Source organism: Panthera pardus, unplaced genomic scaffold, assembly GCF_024362965.1.
Source record: "Panthera pardus isolate Hobbes unplaced genomic scaffold, ASM2436296v1 HiC_scaffold_10, whole genome shotgun sequence".
Classification (NCBI taxonomy): Eukaryota; Metazoa; Chordata; class Mammalia; order Carnivora; family Felidae; genus Panthera; species Panthera pardus.
The window spans coordinates 55,663,068-55,686,575 of NW_026526655.1; the positions used below are offsets into that span (position 1 = coordinate 55,663,068).

Sequence of the window (23,508 nt, forward strand, 5' to 3'; positions counted from 1 at the left end):
ATGATTTCCTAATTTATTCCATGCCTCTGGCCTGAAATTCCAAATTTTGAAATGAAAGCTTCAATATTATTCTTTGCTTCTAAAGAGATGTTTATATAGTTAAAATTTACCAAATATTTTGGATTCCTTGAATAAATACAGCATGTAGTGCCAGCTACTATTTGTGGTTAAAACAAGGAATAAAAACCTGCAGATCAAGAATAATTATACAAATTCTCTTTGTTTATGGAAGCTTGTAGAATAAATATTCCATTAAGCACATACATAATGAAAGATGAGAATGCATTTCTTATATTAACATGCAGACCAGATAAAGAAAATGGCTGTGCTTTTGTTTGTATTCTGTAAAATAAAAGGTATGTGGTGGTGCTAAGGTTGCAGAGACATTTTTTGGTTTTATAAATGATGTATGAGTTCTGACAGATTCTCCAGGGGCGGGGGGAGAAAAAGGTTTCCTTAAGAGTCAGTGTTCTTTACTATCCCATAAATGTACTCATTAGCACTTTGGGCCATGCCCTGCATCCTGTAGGGCTCAATAGAGATTCATTTGAATGAGTGGATTTAGTTGAGAGTGATATTATTCATGTTGCTTAGTGTCCAGTTTTTTAAAAAACTATAAAACGATGAACAACTATCACTGTTAGAAATCTTGTTTTTCCTTCATATCACACTAAGGTTCAGCTAGGGTTCATATAGAATATTATGATCCTGCAGAATTCACTGGATATGAAAAGAGAAGAGCACATCTTCACATTAAAATTTATGGTGCTGCTGGCAGTGTGGCGCTGGTGGGGGATTGCAGTTAAACACTAATAATAACCAAGTATCACAGCAAACACATTGACACCCCCTGACATTTACTGGGGGCTTCTTAAATCTTAAATGTGGAGGTAGCGTGTTTAAGTCCATATTTGTGTTGTCAACAAGGTTATTTTCAGAGATAAGCCAAGGCATTTTATTGATCATTCAAACTAGAAAGCAGAAGGGACGTTTAGGGAGAAAAATCCATCCTATTCACCAGCTTGAGGATAATGTGCTGTCTGCTGTCTGCCATTTTCAGAGAAGTCCTTGATTTTTGAGATAGAAAATTTATTCTGGAAGGAGATCTGAGAAGCACAATTAGAACTCTCCTCCCCACCACCCCACCACCCCCAACCTCCCAAGAAGGACAGAACCAATTAAATTTTTTTAGAACCAATTTAATTTTTGAATAAAATTGTTTTCACTAAGTAACCAGAATCCCAATCTCAACAGGAATCTAATTTCTTTGTAGATCGTAACATTGTGGGGTGCAAAGACCTGTTTTGTTCTGTAACTGTGTATAATAAAGTGACAAACAATAATCATGTTTATAATTATCAAACATCATTGTATTTCCTTTTCAATGTAAGTAGCAACTACTCTACCTACCTTAAAATAAATGGTAGCATTATCATAATAATGCAATAAAATCTGCATGTTAGAAAAGCCAGTTCTTTAATCTTCATGTAGGTATGTCTTGACTTCCAGTGTAACTTTAAAAGATGGTAAATATTTAATTTAAGAAAAGAGTGATTTTCAATGTATTTGCAGATTATCAGTACTGGGCACTACAAATTAACTATGGAGCTAATCAATTTGAATACTGTTTAAATTACATTTATGACTCCTGCTTTTTAATCATTTAAGAACATTTCTATTTTTATTCTCTCTGGCCACCTCTGAGAGCCCCAATTAGGCACTCCATGCTTCTAGTTGACATTCCCTTTATCCACATTTATTTTATAAAAGGGAAAAGGCAAAGCCACACATAATTAAGAACCTGTGTGCTAATAACCAAACATACAATTGGGCAGAAGGATAATCCAATCCATTTCCTCACACAGGAGAGTAACCTCCATAACTCACTTTAAGCGCTGCCATTCATGAGTTATGGGTCATTCCCTTTCTAGTGAAAATAAATTCTCCCGCACCATCAGCCAGAGCTGGGTATTTTTCTTAGGACATGTAAATTGTAAAAGTGTATGAACATAATCACGTCCGGCATTTCGGGGAACATATAAGCTCTTGCTTATGGACACAGGCTGGTAAGGAAATGAATGTGGTTTCAGGGTTGAGGCTGCCTAGTTACAATATAGGATTTTTGATTAAAGGGAATTTATTCTTGAGATTTTTACGGTGTTGGTAAACTGCTTAATCTGTCGCTTTGTGTTTTATGACACCAGCCGCGTCCTCCAGGTCAGGGAGACCCAGCAGCAGAGCCAGGATCGTTTATCACAGCCTCCATTTTCCACGGTTTATAACTTAGTGATGGCACTTTCTTGGGGCTGAAAACTGGCACTTCAGGGTGTCAAGTTGGGAGCTTTAAAAAGTTTTAATTCTTCATGAGTCCCGTGTTCAATTTTGGCTCAGTGATAGCTAATACAAATTTGGGTAATCTTTGAAGAGCCACCATATTCTTGAAATTCATCAGCCTGGCCTCGTACTCAGAGAGGTCTATCTCTGCACAATTAATGTTTGCCAAGTAATCGGCCTCATTTTCTGTACTCACAAACCACATGTTGTATTATATTCAGTTCAGTAGTAATTTATCATAAACTATAAACTATCTTCCCAAACAGGAACAAAAAAAATCTCTGCCCTCAAAATATTGCAAAGCACATATATTTTTAGTGTTGAAAGCTAAGTCCTTAAGAATCAAATATGCTTTTTCTTGTTTCTTCTTGAAATACAATGTGTGCTGCATGCATGCAGATATATTTCTTATATTATCTAAATTGAAGTAGAAACTGGGTTTTTTTTCAAGCCTTGTTAAGATACCTACCTGAAAATTCCCATAATTATACCATTTGTATATCTTTTTACACATTTTATCAAAGTATGAGAGCAGAGGTGTTTGGCCAGTTTTTGACTACATCAGATCTTCTTGAGAATGAAACAAAGTGTGTTGACACATGCTGGAGGTTTGCTTTAAAAGACTCTAGCACACAAACCAACAAAACAATACATGTGAACAGAGAGGTGAAACAAGACCAGCAAACCATGGATCCTGTTGAAGTTAGATAATGAATATGTGGGGGGTCATTATAGTATTCTAGTCTGTGTATGCTTTTAACTTGCCAAAATAAATTATTTAAATTATGGTGGTAAGTAGACTAAAAATTAAGTCTTGGAAGTGGTTAAAAAATAACCCAATAAAATTTATTAAAATCAACCCAGTTTTTTTTCATGCACCAAGCGTTTTTCTCAACACACGTAATTACACCAGACAGACCACTAAGTTTTGCCTTTCTCAGACTTCCATGAGCAAACATTTGCCACATTATTTTAGGTTAAGAGTCACAGTATGTCCAAAACATGACTTAGGTTTTACAGTTTGATGAAAAGTGCCTTCAGAGGCTTCTGCTTGTAACAGAAAGTATTTAACAGAAAGTATTTAAATATAGACTGTAAGGTTTTCCCAACTCTTAGCTTGGTAAGGGAAGGGTCATTGTAGACTTAATCAGTATTTGGCTGCATTCATCTTGAGGAAAAAGAGAAGCAAATTTGATCAAACTACCCCACTCCCATGGACAATTAGACAAACTACAACTGGTTTGTGTAACATTACATGCTTTGGTTAAAGAGACACATAAACATAGTGCTGGATGTTGGTCCCCTAACAGCTGGAAAGGTTCTGGTCTCTGGACCTCAAAAATAGGACTGAAGTGCCTCTTTTTCAGCTCAGCACACTGTAAATATTATGGTAAATATTACTGTAAATAGCAGAGGGGTATAACCATTAAATCTAGATGCTCTGGTTTGTGAAGTAGTGTTTTTTCCCTAGTAGAGGATTGTGGCTATTAACACCTGTTCTCTCCCTGGTTGACAAAGGTAGGATTCTTTTTTTTTTTTAATTTTTTTTTTTATGTTTATATATTTTTGAGAGAGACAGAGTGCAAGCGGGGGAGGGGCAGAGAGAGAGGGAGACACAGAATCTGAAACAGGCTCCAGGCTCTGAGCTGTCAACACAGAGCCCCATGCAGGGCTCGAACTCACAAACTGCGAGATCATGACCAGAGCCAAAGTCGGACGCTTAACCGACTGAGCCACCCAGGCACCCCAATAGGATTCTATTTTTAAAAGAAGGTAGGATATGGCATCAAGTAGCATCCATTAGTTTATAAGCGCTCTTGGTAAGTAATTGAAATCTGCTTCCACCTTAAAGCTTGAGAAAGTCCTCTGCCTAAACTCATTGCTTTGGAGCAACTGAATAGGTTGATGCCCATCAGCCTGTCCCTTGGATTTGTATGTTGAGAGGTAGCCATTCCTTCTTGAAGCAAACAAAACAGAGCCCCAAAGGGAAACATGCTGGGCTTACTGTACATGCCCATGGAGCCCAAACATGTGCCTTAACAACTCTCACGACGCTGTTCCACCCACACTGGGGTGTGTGCTCAGTTGGGAGGGTGACTGAAGGCACCCTTCTCATAGCACCTCTGATTCTTGTTCGCAGATCTAAGTTTCACAGATAGACATGAGCATCCTGGATGTGGCATTTACAATGAAGCCCTCAAAGAGTGCTCTTTGGCTAAAACAAATTTGATTTTAATACTGTACCAAACGAAGACCCCAGACAGTGACCCTGCAACACTCTGCACACCAGAAACTAAGAAAACCAGAAATTAAATGTTGTTTCTTTAAATGCTGCGTTTCAGTCCTAAGCTCACATCACTTCCAAGTTGAAATCATCTGTAGGTCCGTTGAGACATGACACAAATTAGGGATATGGTGTGCAGATTCTTCGAGAAGGGCACTTCCTTGAAAAACCATGTTCGTCAAAACCCCTTGGAATGGTCTGAGCAGGCCTCATTGCTCTTCTTACCCCGAAGAGACAAGGATGAAGGGGAGAAGAAAGACTCTACAAAAACCCATCACACTCTCCCTCAACCTTAGCCAATCCACTGAGGACTCTGCTTCTGTGCCTGGCTGTCAGCATCCATGGAGGAACATTCAGAACCAAGAACCTTCACTTTGGAATTTCTGTGACCATTAGGAATTTCTAGTAGATCATTGGACTCCCTCCCTCCTTAGTCTGCCATGTGGCAGATCTTGAAATCAACAGGATGAACTCAAGATATCCCTCATCATTCAGTATCTCTGACACCCAAGGTTCAAAAACAAATGTGAAGGCAGAATTTCTGGCATCACTTTCTCAGATTCCCATGCCAGTTCACACATATGACAAGGAGCATGCAGTCCGTAATCTACCTTCTCCAGAAACACAGCAGGGTGGCTGAGCATGCTGTTATATATATATTTTTACCTACACACACACACACACACACACACACACACACACACACACGTTCTTTATGGAAATTTTGGATGCAAAGGAAAATTTTTAAGTCACCTGTGATCCCAGTAATGTTTTGATGTACATACTTACAATCTTTTTTTATGCATATATTGAGAATTTTTATAAAGTTGGGATGTTACATATAAACCATTATATCTCTTTTCTCTCCAACCCTCATTTGTAAATCACTATTTATTATCAGTTATATCTTCATGCACCAGAGCTTATGTTAGGCTCAAGATGTCCAGTGGCTCTGCAATATCAACCTATTACTATTCAAGAATAACATCCTTCATGGTATAAAGCACACACCAACTGATTCTTTAGAGCCATGTCACCTAGCACTCTATCATCACAAGAATATATAAAAGCTGCATAACTGTACCCTCACCCTCACCCTAGTGGCTGGAATAGTACAGTGGATGAGAACACACTCGGGAGCCAGGTTGCCTGAGCTCTCATCCACCTCTGTTACATTCTAACAATGTAGTTTAGTGCCTCAATATCCTCATCTGTAAAATGAGGGAGATAAGAACAGTGTTTCCCTTAGACGGTTCTTAGAAGGATTAAATGAGTTAACGTGTTTGAAGTATTTAGAACAGTGCCTGGCATACACTGCACTATGGAAGTGTTAGCTGTTGTTAATAATACCCCAAGCCTTTTCTCAGATATACCAGTTGCTTGATACATAATAAGCACTTAATAACATTTGTTAAATGAATGAAGCCTCTGTAGCACCATCTATATTGTGTTGATATTATGGCTATTGTTTTTTAAGCCTTTTTGGATTCTGCGGAGCCACAAAACAACAGTCATTTTTCTCTGCCCATGATATTCCTCCATTTACTAGTGTTGTATGGGATCAGCTTTGAAATGGTCGTATATCCTAGCTGGTTTAAATTTTACGGTGACCAGATGAAAGGAAATTACTGGATAGCCTAGGGTACCCCGTGAATCAATCTAATTTTCTGGGTTCTTTGGATCCCATTGATTATATGCTTTGGTGGCCAGAAGCAGGATTATCTCAGCATACGTTTTAAGCCAAGAGAGGACTATCATTGGAAGCCTACTCAGAGAGTAGCCACAGACTTTTCTGGAAAGGGTGATGTGAGAACTAGGTCTATATGAATTGACCGTCACTTTGCTTAGATGTATTGTACCCATTGCCTTACAGTTTTTATATGGACTGTGAAGAAATATAGGTAAGAAAATAGATTAATTTAAAGGTCAATAAAACCCAGAATTCTTGGGTCAGGAAGAGAAAAGATATCATTGTATTTGAAAATAAAAGAATAAAATAGAGTCAGGCATGGGATAAATACATTAAATAATACTTTCCACTGCCACTGTGTTCTTTTGATAGTATATTGTCCTCAGCAGGCAGTTGACTTTTTCTCCTCGACATGGGTAAGTGTAGGTCTGAATGAAGACGGTTTGAAGGAAGATGGATGGGGTGGGGGAGGGGCGAACGGACATTTACTGGCAGGTGGACACGTTTCAAGCCTGATGATTCTCTAGAAACCATTTACCAGGCAGCTTTAAATCACAGTCAAGAGATAGGTGCTGCTTCAGTAACTCAGGTATCACAGTTGAGAGAGGTAAATATGTTCTGTGTGACTGTGTGTGTGCTGTACTTCAGGGATTCTTTACTCTGATGATCTAGAGTTGGGTTTCATGGTCTTTGAATACCATAACATTATAGAATAATTTCTGGGAAGAGGGGCCATGACTTTTATCAAATTCTCAGAAGTATCCATGATCCAAATAGTTTAAGAGCTCAATGTGGATTCCCAGGAAGGGGCGGGGAGGAAAGTGGCTGCATAGAAAATCACAGTAAAATATATCCCATCATTTTATATAATGGGTGATAACTGATGGCTTAAAAATGACTCAGGGTTTTGATCTGGAGCCTATTAGAGGCATTTGGTTTCAACTCCCAATTAAATATCTAATCTAATTACCTTATTTTAACATTATCCCTATTCTTACTGTTCTAATTCATCAGCTCATTCTAATTAATAACATTTTCACAGGCAAAACCTCTCTAAATTTTAGTGCAGTTCTATTGTTTACAGCACTGATTTCCACAGTATTGTGGATAATTATTTCATATTTGATAGACTTTCAGGATTTACTTATTATTAACAAGATCCAAACCCAGCAAAACTGACTTATAGTTTCAAGATGACAGAGATGACAAAGACCTTTATATCCCTTCTCCCTTCAAAATCACACCAAAAATAGGAAGGGAACAAGAAATGGATACACATCCCACCTTTCATGGAACCATAATGCATGAGGCCAGAAAATGGAGGGAGGATGTTCATAGTTTAGTAGAGAAAAGGAAGATCTAACCCAAGTGCCTTTGGGGTGAGGGGATGGAGGAAGTGGTACACGTGAGAAACATCCCCTCCAGAACCTATCAAGGTTTAGGATCCAGAGGCATTAGAGAACACAAAAATGGGGTGAAGTGGAGGGAGGGGGTGATGAAAACACTGAGTCCCCAAGTCCCCACCCCTTCTCCATATAGTCAGAGGCCTACTCTTCTCACCTATGCAGGAGATAGAATATTTGCTGCAGAAACTAAACCCCAGACTTGAGGACACCAGCAAAAGAAAAGTTAAGGTGAAGTACATCCCGAAAATGAGAGAATTAAGTGAAAGTCTACATTCTCAAAGATGAGAAGATACAAGTCTCTTTTCTCATAATGTCAACATCCATGTTTACACCATTTCCAAGCAAGAGATTGGGACGTCCACAGAACAGGAGTTTAGATACTGACATTTGGGGCCCCCAACAAAAGACCAGCTGGCCATCTGCTCACCTTGTGGGAAGGCCCAGAAATCTACAGACACCACCCCCAAACACTGGTGTGTGGCAAACATTATAATACTTTACTCTTAGATGAGTAGACACTCAAGGATATCAGGTGTTTGAGGGAAACCAGCAAACAGAGAGGAAAAGGAGTTTAGAGGAAACAGGTAACAAGGAGCAGAAGAGAATTTCAGAGGAATTATAATTATCTTCAAAAAGATAAAAGACTATAATGAGAAAAGAATAGCATGCTATGAGAAAAGGAGCAACAGGCAAGAAAATGCTTACAAATTAAAAATATTATTATTCCTGGAAAGAGGGGGAAAATGTGGGAAAGAAGAGGCAAGAAAATAAAAGAATCAATACAGGAAGTCCAATATTCAATTGGAGTTCCATTCAATAGGACACAACAGTAAAAAGAAAACTATTTTTTAGAAAGATTACAAAAATATTGTACTGAAGAAACTGAGCCTCCATGTTGAAAAAGCCTTGCCAAGCCAAATGATGGGGGAAAAGTCCCAAACCAAAGCATATCTTTGAGAAATTGCCAAACCCTAGGGATAGAGAGAGGATTCTAAGAGAGAGGAAATCAAATAGCATACAGTGTTAGGAATAAGAACTGCATATACTTCTCAGAAACGGCTTCAGAAGTTAGAAAACCATAGAGCAGTCTTTCAACATTCTGAGTGGAAATGTTGCAACCCAGAATTGTAGGGGAGGCTAACAACTGAATGAAGACATTTTCAGTCCTGCAAAGCCTCAAAAGCTAATTCACTCCCCCAGTGTTGAAAAGTTAATACCCTTTCTCACAACGCCACTGACAGATGTGCTCCTGCGAAATGAGGGGGGAAATGAAGAAGGACAGAGATGTGGGTTGCAAGAGCCTGGAGGTCAACCCTGGGAGAGAAAAGCTGGCAGCAGACAGAGAATCCAGACCACAGAGCAGGACCAGGCCACCACAGGGTGTCCCCAGGACGGGAAGGCATCTAAGAAATGGTGTGCCCCTTTGGAGAGCTGTGTAGGATGTGAGAAGACTCAGATGTTCACAGAAATCTTCACTCCAGGAAATAAAAACATTCACATCAGAAGGGAAACAAGCCCCAGATCCTAGTTGGCTCAGCAGTGTCTATGAATAGAGTGCAGATCAGGAAAGCGCTGTATCTGGATTGCATTGTGAATGTGGGGGAGGGAAGAGAGTACGTGTGAAGATAATTCTCACCCATCACAAGACATCAATGTTTAAGAGCAAACTCTGGCACCTGTATGCTGGGAGTTGGCCCGCCTCTACCACGTACTAGCTCGAAGTCCCTAAGCACATTACGTAGCTTCTCTGTGCCTCTGTTTCTTCTTACCTGGGGATAACAGTGGTTTCTACCTCACACGGCTGTGATGCGAATTAAGTCAGTTAAATAGTTGTAGAGTTCTTAGGAGAGTGTCGGCACATAGGAAGGACTGTATAGGCACTTAACGACTAACCAAGTGCTAATAATATGTACATACTATATAGAAATATGGTAGAAAATAATTACCAAATTAGTAAAAGATTAGATGCCTTTGGGAATCAGGAAAGGGGAAGGATGAGGGACTACTGTTTTTGATCCTAAGTCTCTTACTACGATTTTATTTTTTTTTTTAACTATTCAGGCAATACATTAAAGTAAAATAAAATTAACTTAAAACCAACAGCCAACTCCAAATTTTAAAATGAAGGGGCACACACAGCTTTGATATGGACTACTTCATTCCCCCCATCAACAATTTACTAACATTCCTATTTGCTATGCTAGTGAAATTACGTGTATTTCTGAATGTAGCAGAGAACCCAACTTAATTTTTAAAAATAAAACTGTCGGGGCGCCTGGGTGGCTCAGTCGGTTGAGCGCCGACTTCCGTTCAGGTCACGATCACGCGGTCTGTGAGTTCGAGCCCCGCATCGGGCCCCTGTGCTGACAGCTCAGAGCCCGGAGCCTGTTTCAATTCTGTGTCTCCCTCTCTCTGACCCTCCCCCATTCATGCTCTGTCTCTCTCTGTCTCAAAAATAAATAAACGTTAAAAAAAAAATTTAAAAATAAAACTGTCAACACAGAAACTTATTCAGTTATTTCTGCAATAAAATCATCATTAATTAAAAAACAAAGTTTTTATTGCTCTAAGAGAAGAGATACTATCTAGTGGTCCTGAGTTTGGGGAAAAAATATACATGAAAAAGGAAGCAGTTTGAACCTACTTTCCCTTCCTCTTGCCCTCTGATAAAGATTTTAATAAATAATGAAATGGGAGACTTAACTAAGTACAAGGGGGAAGACATAAGGGCTTTGGGTCAAGAAAATGCATAGATTTGTGTTTCCAGAGGCTTACTGTCTCTTCCAAACTAACCAAAGGACAGCAGGAACCAAAGAATCCTGGTTCTATAATTATATCCCACTGCTCCCCAAATATCTCACACTGAGCCTAGGCATTTCATAAGCATGCTACCAGAGGCCAATAAAAACGGATTCTAGGGTCACCTGGGTGGCTCAGTCAGTTAAGTGTCGGACTCTTGATTTCGGCTCAGGTCATGTTCTCACGGTTCGTGAGTTCAAGCTGACAGCACAGTGCCTTCTTGCGATTTTCTCTCTCTGCCCCTCCCCTGCTCCTTCACAGGTTCTCCCTCTCTCTCCTCTCTCCCTCTCAAAAATAAATAAACTTAAAAAAAAAAAAAAAGGATTCTGTGTAATAAGATACTCTACCTGATTCTCAATCTGGGTTGCCAAATCCTCTCCCAAACCCTAGTTTTCAAGATATACCCTGCCTTATTATCTGTATAAATTTAATCTGTCCTCCAAGCTAATATGAATTAAGGTATTCATAAGACAACTTCTAGAATACTATCATGTAACAATTTGAGTACTTTTAAGTTGCTTCTTTAAATAAATATATATATGTGTGTATATATATATATTTTAAGGTGTTCTCTTTTGCCTGCCCTCATTTAAGTGGCAGCTGGTGGGTATAGCATCCGCTTCTAAATTCACAGCCCCCCTTTCTCCTCCTACCACTAGACACTCCTCACTGCAATGTAGAATCACAAAACACATTTTGCTCTGGGCCTCTGCCAAACTGTCACTGTATCTGGATAGTGCAATCTCCTCTCTAAAAAGGGAACAAAATAATCTGAACTTTGTCCTGGTGTGCCAGTGTGGGCCACCATGACAGCCAGCTAATCCATCACTGTGGGGACCTTAGGCTGTGCAACTGACCACCCAACTGACTGCCATCAAAGGGGGGTGGCAGTTAATCATTTCCTTAAATGATGTGAGTATGGAAACAGCTGATTGTTGCTCAGCAGACGAACCTTATCCATTCTCCCTGCCCTGAGTAGTGACTGTGGCCATTTCCCCTTCTCCCCAGACCGCAGGGTTTCAAGAGATTCTGACCGAGGTGGAAATTTTAGCGGTGATTGTGGGATGCCTGTGTCATGACCTCGACCACAGGGGAACCAACAATGCCTTCCAAGCTAAGTAAGTGTTCTAATTGTTGTTATTTTAATGCATTTGCCTTTCTGTTCAGAGCCAAAGGTGACGAGTGCTAAAGAGTAAAGCATTAATTTCTGGCATCCGAGGCCAAGGCCATGCAGGCTTGGGTGTGCATGTCATGGGGCTCATCCATCTTTATAATTCCCTATTCTTCTTTTAATTGCAAATTTGCCCTTCATGTCATGCTTGTTGATTTGGTCTGTCTCTGTTGACCTCAGTCAGATAACAAAGCTCAGATTTTAAAAGGCCTGTTTTTTTTTCCTTCCGGAATATTTGCCTTCATGGCATTATAAGCATCTTGGACTTGCTACTCTCAAAATCAGGTTTTGAGACTATTAAAATAAAAGTGGCCTTCGGAAATTTTATGAAGCAGAATATGTTTCTTCTCCCAATAGACTCTCTTGCAGGTTCTTTAATGGTGGGTGTTGTATAAACTGCAGTGAACTAAAGCAACGCAGGAATACGGTCTCTGCTGTTCCCATCCCTCCGTCCACAGAAAGGTGGGAAGCAAACAAAGGAATTGCATCAATCCTGGGAACGTGTGAGCACCTAATGTGCACAGACAGAATAATGTGCCCCTAAGCAAGTTGGACTGGTCGAAATAACCAGCCGTTACTTGGTGGCTCACACTGTGGTCTTATTTGGAAATAAGACCAAAACCCCAATCTCCTGACTTATATTGAAGGTCCAGTTTTAGTGTTCTTTTTACTATCTGTTTGCAAACAAAATGACACGTGGGTTCAGGGGCTGGAGCAAAACGTTTGGGGATGGAGAAGTTAAGAAAGGCTTCAGCAAAGAGGTAAGATTAACTGTCAGATAACTGATTTCCAAGCCCCCGAACAGGTCTGCCTCCATAACGTGAACATCAATAGCCCACTGTGTGTCAACAGCATCACTCCCTTTGTTCCCTAAACATTGACCTATTGGGGCCTTGGACTCCTGGCTCTTTGCATATCCTCCCAATCAAATGAATTTTGATTTTATAAACTTCTCTTTGCATCCTGGATCCTATTATAACCCCTCACTTTAACCCTCTTTTCTGAATATCCTACCATTTCTTGACCCTCTTAACCTTCTGTGACATCCACTGTGCAAAAACTCAGCACCAATACAGTCAAACAATTCAGTTTCTTGCTACTCTACCTAGACTTTTACAGGCTTTGGGAGAAAATGTCACAATTGCGAGAGTCTGAGACATGCCAAATATGTATTGTCCCAGCTCAGCTGGAGGCTCTATACTTCCCACAGATCTTTCTGTGTCCCTAGCCAGCTCCATCCCCGCTTGCTTTTAGCAGTTATGTGTACCAAACTGTTTTCCCTTCCTAAACCACCTCCTGTCTACCACTGCCCCCACACCACTCAGCAGATCACCTTGCCTCCTCCTTCACCGAGAAAATTGAGGCCATCAATTGAGCCCTCCCTCAATTTCCTCCCCTGCCATGTAGAAACTTATCTGTCTGGCCCCATCCTTTCACCCTTCCGTCCTATCTCAACCAAAGGGCTGTGCCGTCTCCTGTCTGAGACTAATCCCTCCACCTCAGCTTTGGGGGCTTTCCTTGCCCCCTCCCGTGGGACCCTGCTCCATCAATCTTCCTCCCTCTGCCTTGTGTCTCTTTTCCATTCCTACTAGTGCTCAGCATCCTGTTAATGTGAGCGATTCTCCACCATCTTGAAGAAGCCTGCCTCCAACCCTACTTCTCCCTCCGGCTTCGGTTCTCTTTCTCTCCCTTACTTTCCAGTCAGTCTTCTTGGAGGGTTGTCTGTTGTTGTCTTCACTTCCTCAACCCCCGCCTCCTACATCGCCATCCAGTTCCACCTTCTCAGGGGAGCCCACCAATGGCCCCTGTTCCCAAAGCTGATGGACACTCTTTTTGGCCTTCTTTCTTGACGTTTCTTGCCATGAGCCACATTTTGTCACTCCCTCCTTCCAGGAACTCTGTCTTCCTATTGGAGCCCCACAGCCACCTCAGTCTCAGTCTTTGCCTCTACACCTCTCTCTTTTCCTCTATCCTAGTGAATAGCAGGGCCAGAAATCCACCAGTCACCCAGATTCTCTCCTTAGCACCCCAAAACTGACATATCTGCAGGGCCAGAAATCCACCAGTCACCCAGATTCTCTCCTTAGCACCCCAAAACTGACATATCTGCATTATTGGGTAACTACTGCTTCTTTGCACCCATCCTGGGTTGCTACAGCAAGCAACCCATATTCCCTCCTCCAGTCTCCCCCCCACCCCCTTGGCACTCAAGAATAATCTTTGTGGGGCGCCTGGGTGGCTCAGTCGGTTAAGCGTCCGACTTCAGCTCAGGTCACGATCTCGCAGTCCGTGAGTTCGAGCCCCGCATTGGGCTCTGGGCTGATGGCTCAGAGCCTGGAGCCTACTTCCGATTCTGTGTCTCCCTCTCTCTCTGCCCCTCCCCCGTTCATGCTCTGTCTCTCTCTGTCTCAAAAATAAATAAAACGTTAAAAAAAATTTTTTTTAAAAAAGAATAATCTTTGTAATTCACAAAGCTGACTAAGTCACTCTCCTGCTTAAAAAACATTCACTGGCCTCCTGTGACTTTCAGGATATGTTCAAATTACTTGGTTTAGCCCCCCTGAAGGCCCTTTTCAGTTGGGCTCCTGCCCATTTTCCTGGCCCAGCACCCACTCCTCCCACCCCCACCCCCCATCAATGCATCAGTGTCCCAGACACAGGGGCTATTGGTGTCCTCAATGGGGTCATGTTAGTTCACCTCTCTCTGCTCCCAGGTTTGCTGCTTCTCTATCCTGGAATGCCCTTCTTCTCCTTCTTGCCCCAAACTCCTCCGAAAGCATCACCCCCTGGGTTTTATCTCTGAGGTACCATCATAGTCAGTGTATCTTCCTTTAGCCCCCTGTCTCCAGCCCCCTACCATTCTGCCACTTATGCATAAAGAGGAGATAAATGTGTTAGAAATATGTTCATAAAGCCAGACTGAGCACCTTGTGGGTTCTTTTAAGAGTCAAGTGCACAATACTTGTTCTCAGATACCAACATCCCCTTCCAGAGAGAGCCTGTGTATCACACTGAGAAAGGCGGCCCTTTTTGCTAATTGACCTCTCGGGTCTTTGGACCAAGAATACACACCTGATTAAAACCCAGCTAATCATATTTCATATACCAGGAATTCAGAGTTGGATTACCATGATACTGACTCAGTTATCTGTTGAGATCCAAGCTGTGGATCACAGAGACTTGAGAGCTGTAGGCTGCCATTTTGGGAAAGCCGTGATGACAGAAATAGATAAGAGAAACAAGAAAGTGAGTCTGCAGAGAGAAGAGAAGAAGAAAGTAAATATTCATAGAGAAACAGAAAAAAAGATTATACAACCTTGGAGACAGAAAAAGCAGACTTGATCCCTGGCTTTCCACATCTCTACTCCATTGCCAGGAGACCCAGCCACACTTGTGATAACTGGGTTCCCTCAAAGTTTCTTTTATCATTTAATCAACCTCTTTAATGAAGCTGCTTCTAATTGATTTCTGTTTTTTTGCAACTGACAGTGCCTGAGACAATGAGAAGTACTACAATGTACTTGTTGTATCCTACCTCCAATGCTCACCAACATACTTGTAGGGTAGATATCTTTGTCTCCATTTAACCAGGAGGGCCTGAGCCTCAGGGAAGTAACTTGCCCAGATTCATGCATCCAGAATGTGGCACAACAGTGTTTGGACCCAGACTATCTGATTCCAAAAGCCATTGCTTAACCACCGCATCATATTCCCTTTCATGACTTTGTATTATTTATTTGGGGCCTTTAAGCTTCCAGGTTATTAGCTGACTTGCCATATATGTGAGCTCTGGAAAACTACAATATATTTTGACATCCAGCAAATCAAGACACAGAGCCATAAAAAATCCTAGAAATGAACTAGACCTTGGTCATCATATTTTTCAACACCTTAACTTTACAAAAATGGAAACTGAGGGGTCCCTGTAGAGGCCACTTTTAGGCAAACAAGCTTGAGCAATGGAATGTAGGAAGTGCCCATAGTGACCACCCGGCTGAATGCAAACCATCCCATCAGGTGATCGACCCACCTGCAAATATCCTAACTGACCAATGGGCTACTTACAACCAGGCACAGTTGCCAAAAAAGGGAGAATTCCATACTTTACCATACTTCCTCATCTTCCCCCTTTAAAAACAGCCCCCACCCACTGCCTCCTTGCAGACAGCTTCTCCCTCTGCTGTCCTGCCCACTGCTCCCTTGCAGTGTATCCAATAAACTTCTATCCTTTCTTCAGCCTCAGGTGAATTCTTTCACCACCAGCGCCGTTGGCTTCCACCATATCATCCCCCCACATCTGAGGGCCCCATCTGATCAGATAGACACCCCATGTAAACACCACAGTTCCCAAGTCTCAAGTGACTGGTGTAAGATTAAACAACTTTCAACATATGAGATAAGGGTTAAGTTGCTGATTGCTGATATTAGAATTCAAAGTTCGGGGGTTTTGGGTTTTTGGTTTTTCTTTTTTGCATCCTTATACCACATGATCAAAATCTACTCTTCCAAGACAGTCTGACATGTTTCCGCGAGATGATTAATCCCGTACACAACTTAACCAGCTCACGGGATGTCTATCAGCCCTGCTTCTACCTAAGAGAGTTCCTTTTGAACTTAGGATACCAAACATCACCACCACCCACCCTCTTGTTAAAATGTCCTTCAACAACGAATACTGAAAGAGACCTTTTAAATCATGGTGAAGGGATTACCTTTTTATTGATTAGAATAACACTTATTCAGTAAGCGTGCCATTGTTTAGAAAAGCCATAGGAAGAAATCTAGTCCTTATTTCCTTTGTTATTCCACAATCATTGAGTGCTTTTTTTGTGCAAGGCTCTGTGCTAGGCATTGTGGGAGAAATAAAGAAGCATAACAAACAGTCCCTTCCCTAAAAGTAGTCACAGTATAATTCCAACCTTTCAAGTGATTTGGAAATAGATTTAAATGCACCAGTTATTACGTGGCAAAGCATACAGTACCTTTTATTCATATATAAGGCTATAAAGAAACAAGAGACATTTAGCAAGGGACAAATTACTATATAAAATGCAAAATGCCTCCATAATAAAAAGTTGTGACTTTAGTTATAGCACAATATGATTTATTCTCTTAGCCTTTCTGATGAGTGAACCTTTGCATTTTCATATTTTATTCTTAATCTTTAAGTATTGGAGCACGTGCAATGAATGATCAATAGGTAGAGAGGGCCACCATACCACCACGCTTAGCAATTGCTCTGTGAACACCTCTCTCCCGTTTTCTCCAGGGACAGCATTTCCCACTCATCCCCCCCCATCTCCATTACAGCTGCCCCCGATGATTAAATATCAGTACCAAGCAGCTTTGTAGTATATTCTCCTAGGAGACTTCTTCTATTCATTTCTAGCATAATCTCTTATACTCATTTATTGGGAATGAAAACCCATCTTGTCGCTTTCGGCCAGGTCCCAGAAGTGAAATCCTGGGGCACATTAATCTGCCATGACAGCCTAATCCCATTCCTCACCACCTCCCAGCAATTCTCAATTTCCTAATTACCTTTCATAGTTTTCCTTTTAAAACTTTCCCATAAGCCATATCTGGAGAACTTATGCACGTTTTTGCACATTTATTTCTTGGTGCCTGAGCAAAGTGCCTGTACAGAAAGAATTTTCACTTTGACTTTTCTTTTTAATAAGTCTCTTCTCGGTGTGTCACCTGTCCAAAAATGAAAGTCTTCAGTATGTCAGGATGACCTAATCAACAATGAGCTTCATAAACAATCACATGTATTAATATTCCTGTGCTCATGAAATTCAGATATATAATATGGATATCCACAATTTGGAGATATAGATGTATCGACAATATATATATTTGTATGTATATATACAAATTGTATATATATATATATATATATACATACATATATATATGCCGTATATATATATGTGTGTGTATATATATATGTATATATATACATATATATATGCCATATATATATATGTGTGTGTGTATATATATATATGTGTATATATATATATATATATATATATATATATGGTAACATACTTATTACTGCCAACCTTCAAGTTTGAACTATAATCTCTAGCCATACTACTGTAAGCTTATTAGCCAAGCAGCTAATATTTTTTTAATTTATTATTTATTTTTGAGAGAGAATGGAGGAGGGGCAGAAAAAAGGAGGGGGGACAGAGGATCCCAAAGTGGCTCTTGCGCTGACAGCAGTGAACCTGATGCAGGATTCAAACTCACTAACCATGAGTTCATGACCAGAGCCCAAGTCAGATGCCTAACTGACTGAGCCACCCAGGCGCCCCACCAAGTAGCTAATATTTTTTTAAGCACCTATTCCATGCCAGGCAATCAGCTATGATATGCACATAAAACATCCTGGAATTTCAAAATCCAAAACAAAGGCACCCAGGGTGCATTTTGAAAAATGTATTTTCATAAAAAGGAACTCTGACAGAAAATAGTTAACTAAAATTAAATATTAATTAATCACTGGTTACTAAGATTAGCCTAACAATTTTGCACTTATTAAATGGCATAGATGAAGGTAAGATTTAAAGAAACAACACATACCTGATTAAAATGTAGTTACCACCCTCCCCCTTAGCAACTCTATTCATGATGATACCTATGGAACCTAACCCTGTGTTTCTCCAGCATGTGGTCAGCTCTGAGTCTCTCCAAGATTATGGGCCCCTGGGCCCCTGATCTGGCTGTGATCTTGGGCTGCTTCACAGTGGAGATGGAGGGCAGCTTAGGACCAAAATCCTTCACGTTGCACGTATATGCAGTTCTTGGCTCCTCTCATTAGCAGTGCAGACTGTGAGCTGTCAGTCTCCGGCATTTCCAAGAAAAGGCCAAATTGCCCTTTTGATGTCCAAACTCCCTGGAATGAGCAGGAAAGAACACAGGGACTCTGATTGCCGTGATTGCCCTTTAAACCATAGGATTCTCTGGATCTCTCTTGACTCTTAAGATGCTCTAAATCCTAATCCTTCCACAAGAGCTGGAAATGAACACACTTGAACATGTCCAATGAACACTTTGCTGAACTGATATTATTGAGAATTAACTGGTTCTGCATAAGCAGGATTTACAGATAATTCAAAGTAACTTTTTCAAGTATTTAAAATGGAAATTGATATGGGTTTTAATTGATTTAATAGACTGCAGTCTACTACATGTCATGTATTATGATAAGCACTTCCAAGTATTTTATTACATTTTCATAAATAACAGGAGGTAGGTAGCATTTTCACAATTTCAGAGACCAAGAAACTGAGCCTTAAAGCACCCAAGTAACTGTCCAAAGCTTTTTCCAAGAGCTAGGGTCTGATTCCAAATCCAGGGAACTTTCCAGAGTTCTACTCTGAGATACAGTGGGACTGTGTGCTGGGAAATCATAGGAGAAGCTTGTCAGCCTTACCTGTAAAGTGGTTCAATGGACTCTGCATAATATGCCCAAGGGCTTTTCCCCTGGAAAGGCAAATACATTGGGTATAGGACGGTTAGTTGTTGTGAACACTCGGAAGCTACATACAGTTTAGTTCATGAAGTGCACCCTGATCCCCTAAGCTACAAATTCTGTCTTTTGTCCTTGGAACATCTGAAGCACTTCGATTGGACATGGAACGCTTTCTATGGTATTTGTGTTATGTGCATTATTTATCTTATGACCACATCTCATCTGAATTTCTTAGCCACATGGCCTGTGTCTTATCTATTTTATCATCCACAGGATCTAGCCTAACACATAGAAGGTTTTTGAAAAGTTTACTTCGTGGATGAGTGAAGTGCCCGGTTTCCTAAGAATATATATGCTCGTGTTCCTTTGCCAAAGCAGGAAAAGCAGTCTGATCCAAAGAAATGGCATGGGAGAATCGTTGGCGGGTGGAGGGCCCTGGTCACTCACGCTTCTCTCCTCTTTCAGGAGCGGCTCTGCCCTGGCCCAACTGTATGGAACTTCTGCTACCCTGGAGCATCACCATTTTAACCATGCTGTGATGATCCTTCAAAGTGAGGTATAGGCCTAATACTCTGCTCCCCTTGTCAGAAAACCAATACAACAATGTTTGCTACTTCTTTCTTTGTAGTGCTACACATAGATACAGAGAAAAGAGACAAGTTTTTTTAGGCCAAACTATTGCTTTTCTTGGTGGCTTTTTAAAATCCTTTCAGATGCCTGACCAAGAACCTTATTCAGTTCTTCCCGAGCTGATTCATTTGGGTTTCATGATTGGTAAGGAGACTTTTCAGATTCACTTAGCAGAAAAGACGGCTTATAGCTTGTCACCAGAGCATGGGCTTATTTTCTTTAAGGAGCACAGAAGCCACTGGCAAAGTGACTTGACCCAAGTAGTGAGTGGCCCACATTCCCATTTTGCAAAAGTCGAAGCCATTTTACAAGATGGTAGAAATAGAAACAGGGTGAGAAAATTACACTTTATTAGCACAATTGAGAAAGCTATGAAAGATAAAAAGAGCCCAAAATTGCTGGTCAGAGCAGTCTGAAAGTGAGAATTGCAGCTAAACTTGAGACCCAAGGCTAAAGCCATATGCCTTATTTTGCTTCATGTCGCAATGCAGGAGTTAGACATAGTTGGACTTGTGTACTTTTAGCTCTCCACAGAGAAAAAGAAAAACCACTAACTGACTCCGGCTGAGGCATCTGAGTTTTAAATTGCCAGGAAAGGATCTGTTTAATTTTCTGCAGGCGTACAGACTTTTTTTTTTTTTTTGAGGCCAAGAAGGGATCATCTGTTCCCCATTATTTGTCAGTTCTCTAGCTGTGCCATTAATTATTATTATTATCATCATTAAGGCCCTGCTTCGCTGGAATAGCATCATTAAATATGGAGGGTTTTTTTCCCTCCAGCCTATCTTGAGAAAGCATGTCTTTTGCAATATCACAAAAGCCTTCTTCGACCCCATAAAGGAGAGTCAGCACTCCGGAACCCGAATGCAACTGGGGAAGGGCAAACCCGCTGAGGGAGATGTATTTTCAGTTGGGAATGAAACATCAAGGATTAACCTCTTAGTAACTCTGACAGAAACCAGCATCCCAGCCTCTGCAGCTCTGGAATTTTCCTATGGAAGCCATGTTTGAGCTGAGCGCTATGGAAAGGGAGGGAGGGTTAGGAGGAGCTTGGAGCTTGGGTGCAGACTGTCTTTTCTGTACTGGCAATATGATGAGTTTACACCTCAGACCCCAGAAACTCCCACCTTTCTAATAACAGGGATTATGAACAGGATGTTAGGGTTTTCTTGGAAGGTAATTTGTTTGTCTCCTTGGGAAAAACAAACCCCACTAACTCAGAATTTGTCTTCATACAAATAAAACACATTGGCTGGCCTTCACTCCGGGGTTCTCTGTAAGGAACACAGAATAATGACAATGGAAATTCATCCTGAGCAACTGTTGTGTGGGTTCTGGTCTGGCTATTATCCCACACACACCCCTGCCCTGCGCATCAGAAAGGCAAAAATGCACCCTGCTTTTCAAATGAGACAGAGGCCTGAGGCAAGCTACTCCAGACCTTTCTCCCTCCACACTTGGTTTTCTTTTCATCCGTACCACTCCTCCATAAATGTAAATGACAGTAGAAGCAGTATTTCAGGGGCACAAATCTGTTTCAGGGACCAAACCCTTGAGGCACTGTAGAAGGCCAATTTGCATGTAAACAATACACTGACTGCAAATTAACTGTTTTGGTTTATCAAAGCCTATCTGGCTAGCTTTATCACTCTGTTAGCTGTAAATTGTGTCAGTTACTATATGTTCTTTAAAATTGTTAAAACACACTCTCTCACAAAAAGATCAAGATCCTCAAATTCAGACCAGCTTTCTCTGAACTCCACATACTTTTGACTGTAACTTACTCATAAAGCTATTTTCTTTCACTGGGAGATGCTAGCCATTGTCTGGATCCAGGTGATGACTTTTCCACAGCTTCCAACCACTTTCTTCCAGGCCACAGAGCACCAGCCTGTGATTGATCCATGGGTGAAGGCTCAGGTGAAGAAACCTGGGCAGAATTATGGCTTGGTCTACCTTTACTTACTTGTCTTCTTCTTAATGGCTGAATTAAGGGTCTGGAAGAGTTCATTTGAAAATTATTATTAATATTGGACCTGGTCCCAGGTGGAACCAATATACTCTAGTCTTAAAGGAGTGGAGGGTTCACCCAATGAGATAAATTAACTCAGAGAAGGAGATTATCATCTGGTAGCTGGTAAGAAGTAATTTGCTAATTGATATTCTGGTTCCCTGAAAGAATTAATTTACCTCTTAGCGGAGAATAGTTTATTCTCAGGCAGTCATCTGCCCCTTCCTTCCATACCATCTTCTGGCTCTCAGCACCCACTTTAAAACCCCTCCGGTTCCCAGGCCACATGTTTTTGAGTTCATAACTCATGCTAAGAAGACTTGATAAATGAAAAGCCCCTGACTTTCAAAGCAAGTTAAGTGAATTGTTGGTCACTTTACAGGATTGTTTCACTTTACTAAAAATATCGCAGAACTGTCTAATGTAGCTAAAACAAATTTTGATGAAAAGAAGTGTGCTTTCCAAAGGTATGGAGATAACAGGTACAAATTTTCCTAGGTAAAAGTCATCTTAGCAGTCCCAAGAACTATGCCAATAACACTATCTTATACATTCTAGCGACTCAGTAATTACGTACTGAATTTAATCTACCACACACTTCATTAAGATGTATCTTCACAATTTAAGTTGTGCCGAGTTTCTCAAACTCGGCAGTGTTGACATGCTGGGCCGGTATACCTTCATTGTGGGGGCTATCCTATGCATTGTCAGAGATTCAGCGGCATCCCAGGCCTCTACCCACCAGATCCTGATAGCATGCCCAACCAGAGTGATGATAAAAAAGTCTCTAAATATTGCCAAAATCACTCTCAGTTAAAAACCACTGGTCTAAGGTTTCTTTCTCCTCCTTGAAGTAATTTGTTGTCATAGCAAGTGCTTCCAAAATGCCAACTTAAGTCTTTATTAGTGAAACTAGTATTCATTTTAGGGTCAGAAAGATTCTCAAATATTTTGTCAATTTCTACGCTCAACAATTCCACAGGAAATGGCAGCCAAATGGAGTTATTGGCACAAACATATCCATAGTAACACAAGTTTAAACATTTTCAGAGTCTTCTATTTAGGACTAATAAAGAATAATAAAGTGCCTCTTGGTGGTTGTCCTCAAAAATGGTTGCACTTTCTGGCTTTGCTGTTTTCCAGAGGGTCTGTTTGTATTTGCACAAAATTTCATTAATTTTTTAAAAAAATGTTTTTATCATGTTCCCATACTTTTTTTTTTTTTTAAATATAGGAGACATGTAATTGACAACCTCAGATTTAATGTTGTCTTTTGTGACTTTTTACTTTCTCATTACAGGGTCACAACATCTTTGCTAATTTGTCCTCCAAGGAATATAGTGACCTTATGCAGCTTTTGAAGCAGTCAATATTAGCAACAGACCTCACGCTGTACTTTGAGTAGGTATTGGCATTTGATCTATTTGACAAATGGATATCTAAAATATCATCTTGTAATTAATTTTCAAGTCCATATTGGGGGTCGCCTGTTATTCTACCACTGGTATCAATGTGTAAATGAGCTAAACTTTTTGTTGTTTTCCCTTATCTAAATGAACTTCATTAAGGTGGTATCTGTAAGACAAGAAAATCAGGGCTACCATCACGTGATTTATAGCTTTCTTCTGTTTAATGAACTTTGTCTGAAACTTTTGACTCTGAAACTAGGTGATAGCCATTTTTATCTTAGACACTTGCTA

General features: G+C 40.6%; 1 protein-coding gene across 2 annotated transcripts in view; it reads left to right on the top strand.

Annotated features, from left to right (window-relative positions):
• Nucleotides 1–23,508, top strand: part of PDE11A (phosphodiesterase 11A) — a 378,389-nt gene that overhangs the window by 293,194 nt on the left and 61,687 nt on the right. For both annotated transcript variants that reach the window (XR_008423866.1, XM_019460550.2), the window contains exons 13-15: nucleotides 11,522–11,631; nucleotides 19,633–19,723; nucleotides 23,109–23,209. Coding sequence is in view for 1 of the 2 variants with exons in the window: in XM_019460550.2 (XP_019316095.2) it covers nucleotides 11,522–11,631; nucleotides 19,633–19,723; nucleotides 23,109–23,209 (302 nt within the window). In the remaining variant the exon portion in view is untranslated. The remainder of the gene's footprint in view (nucleotides 1–11,521; nucleotides 11,632–19,632; nucleotides 19,724–23,108; nucleotides 23,210–23,508) is intronic.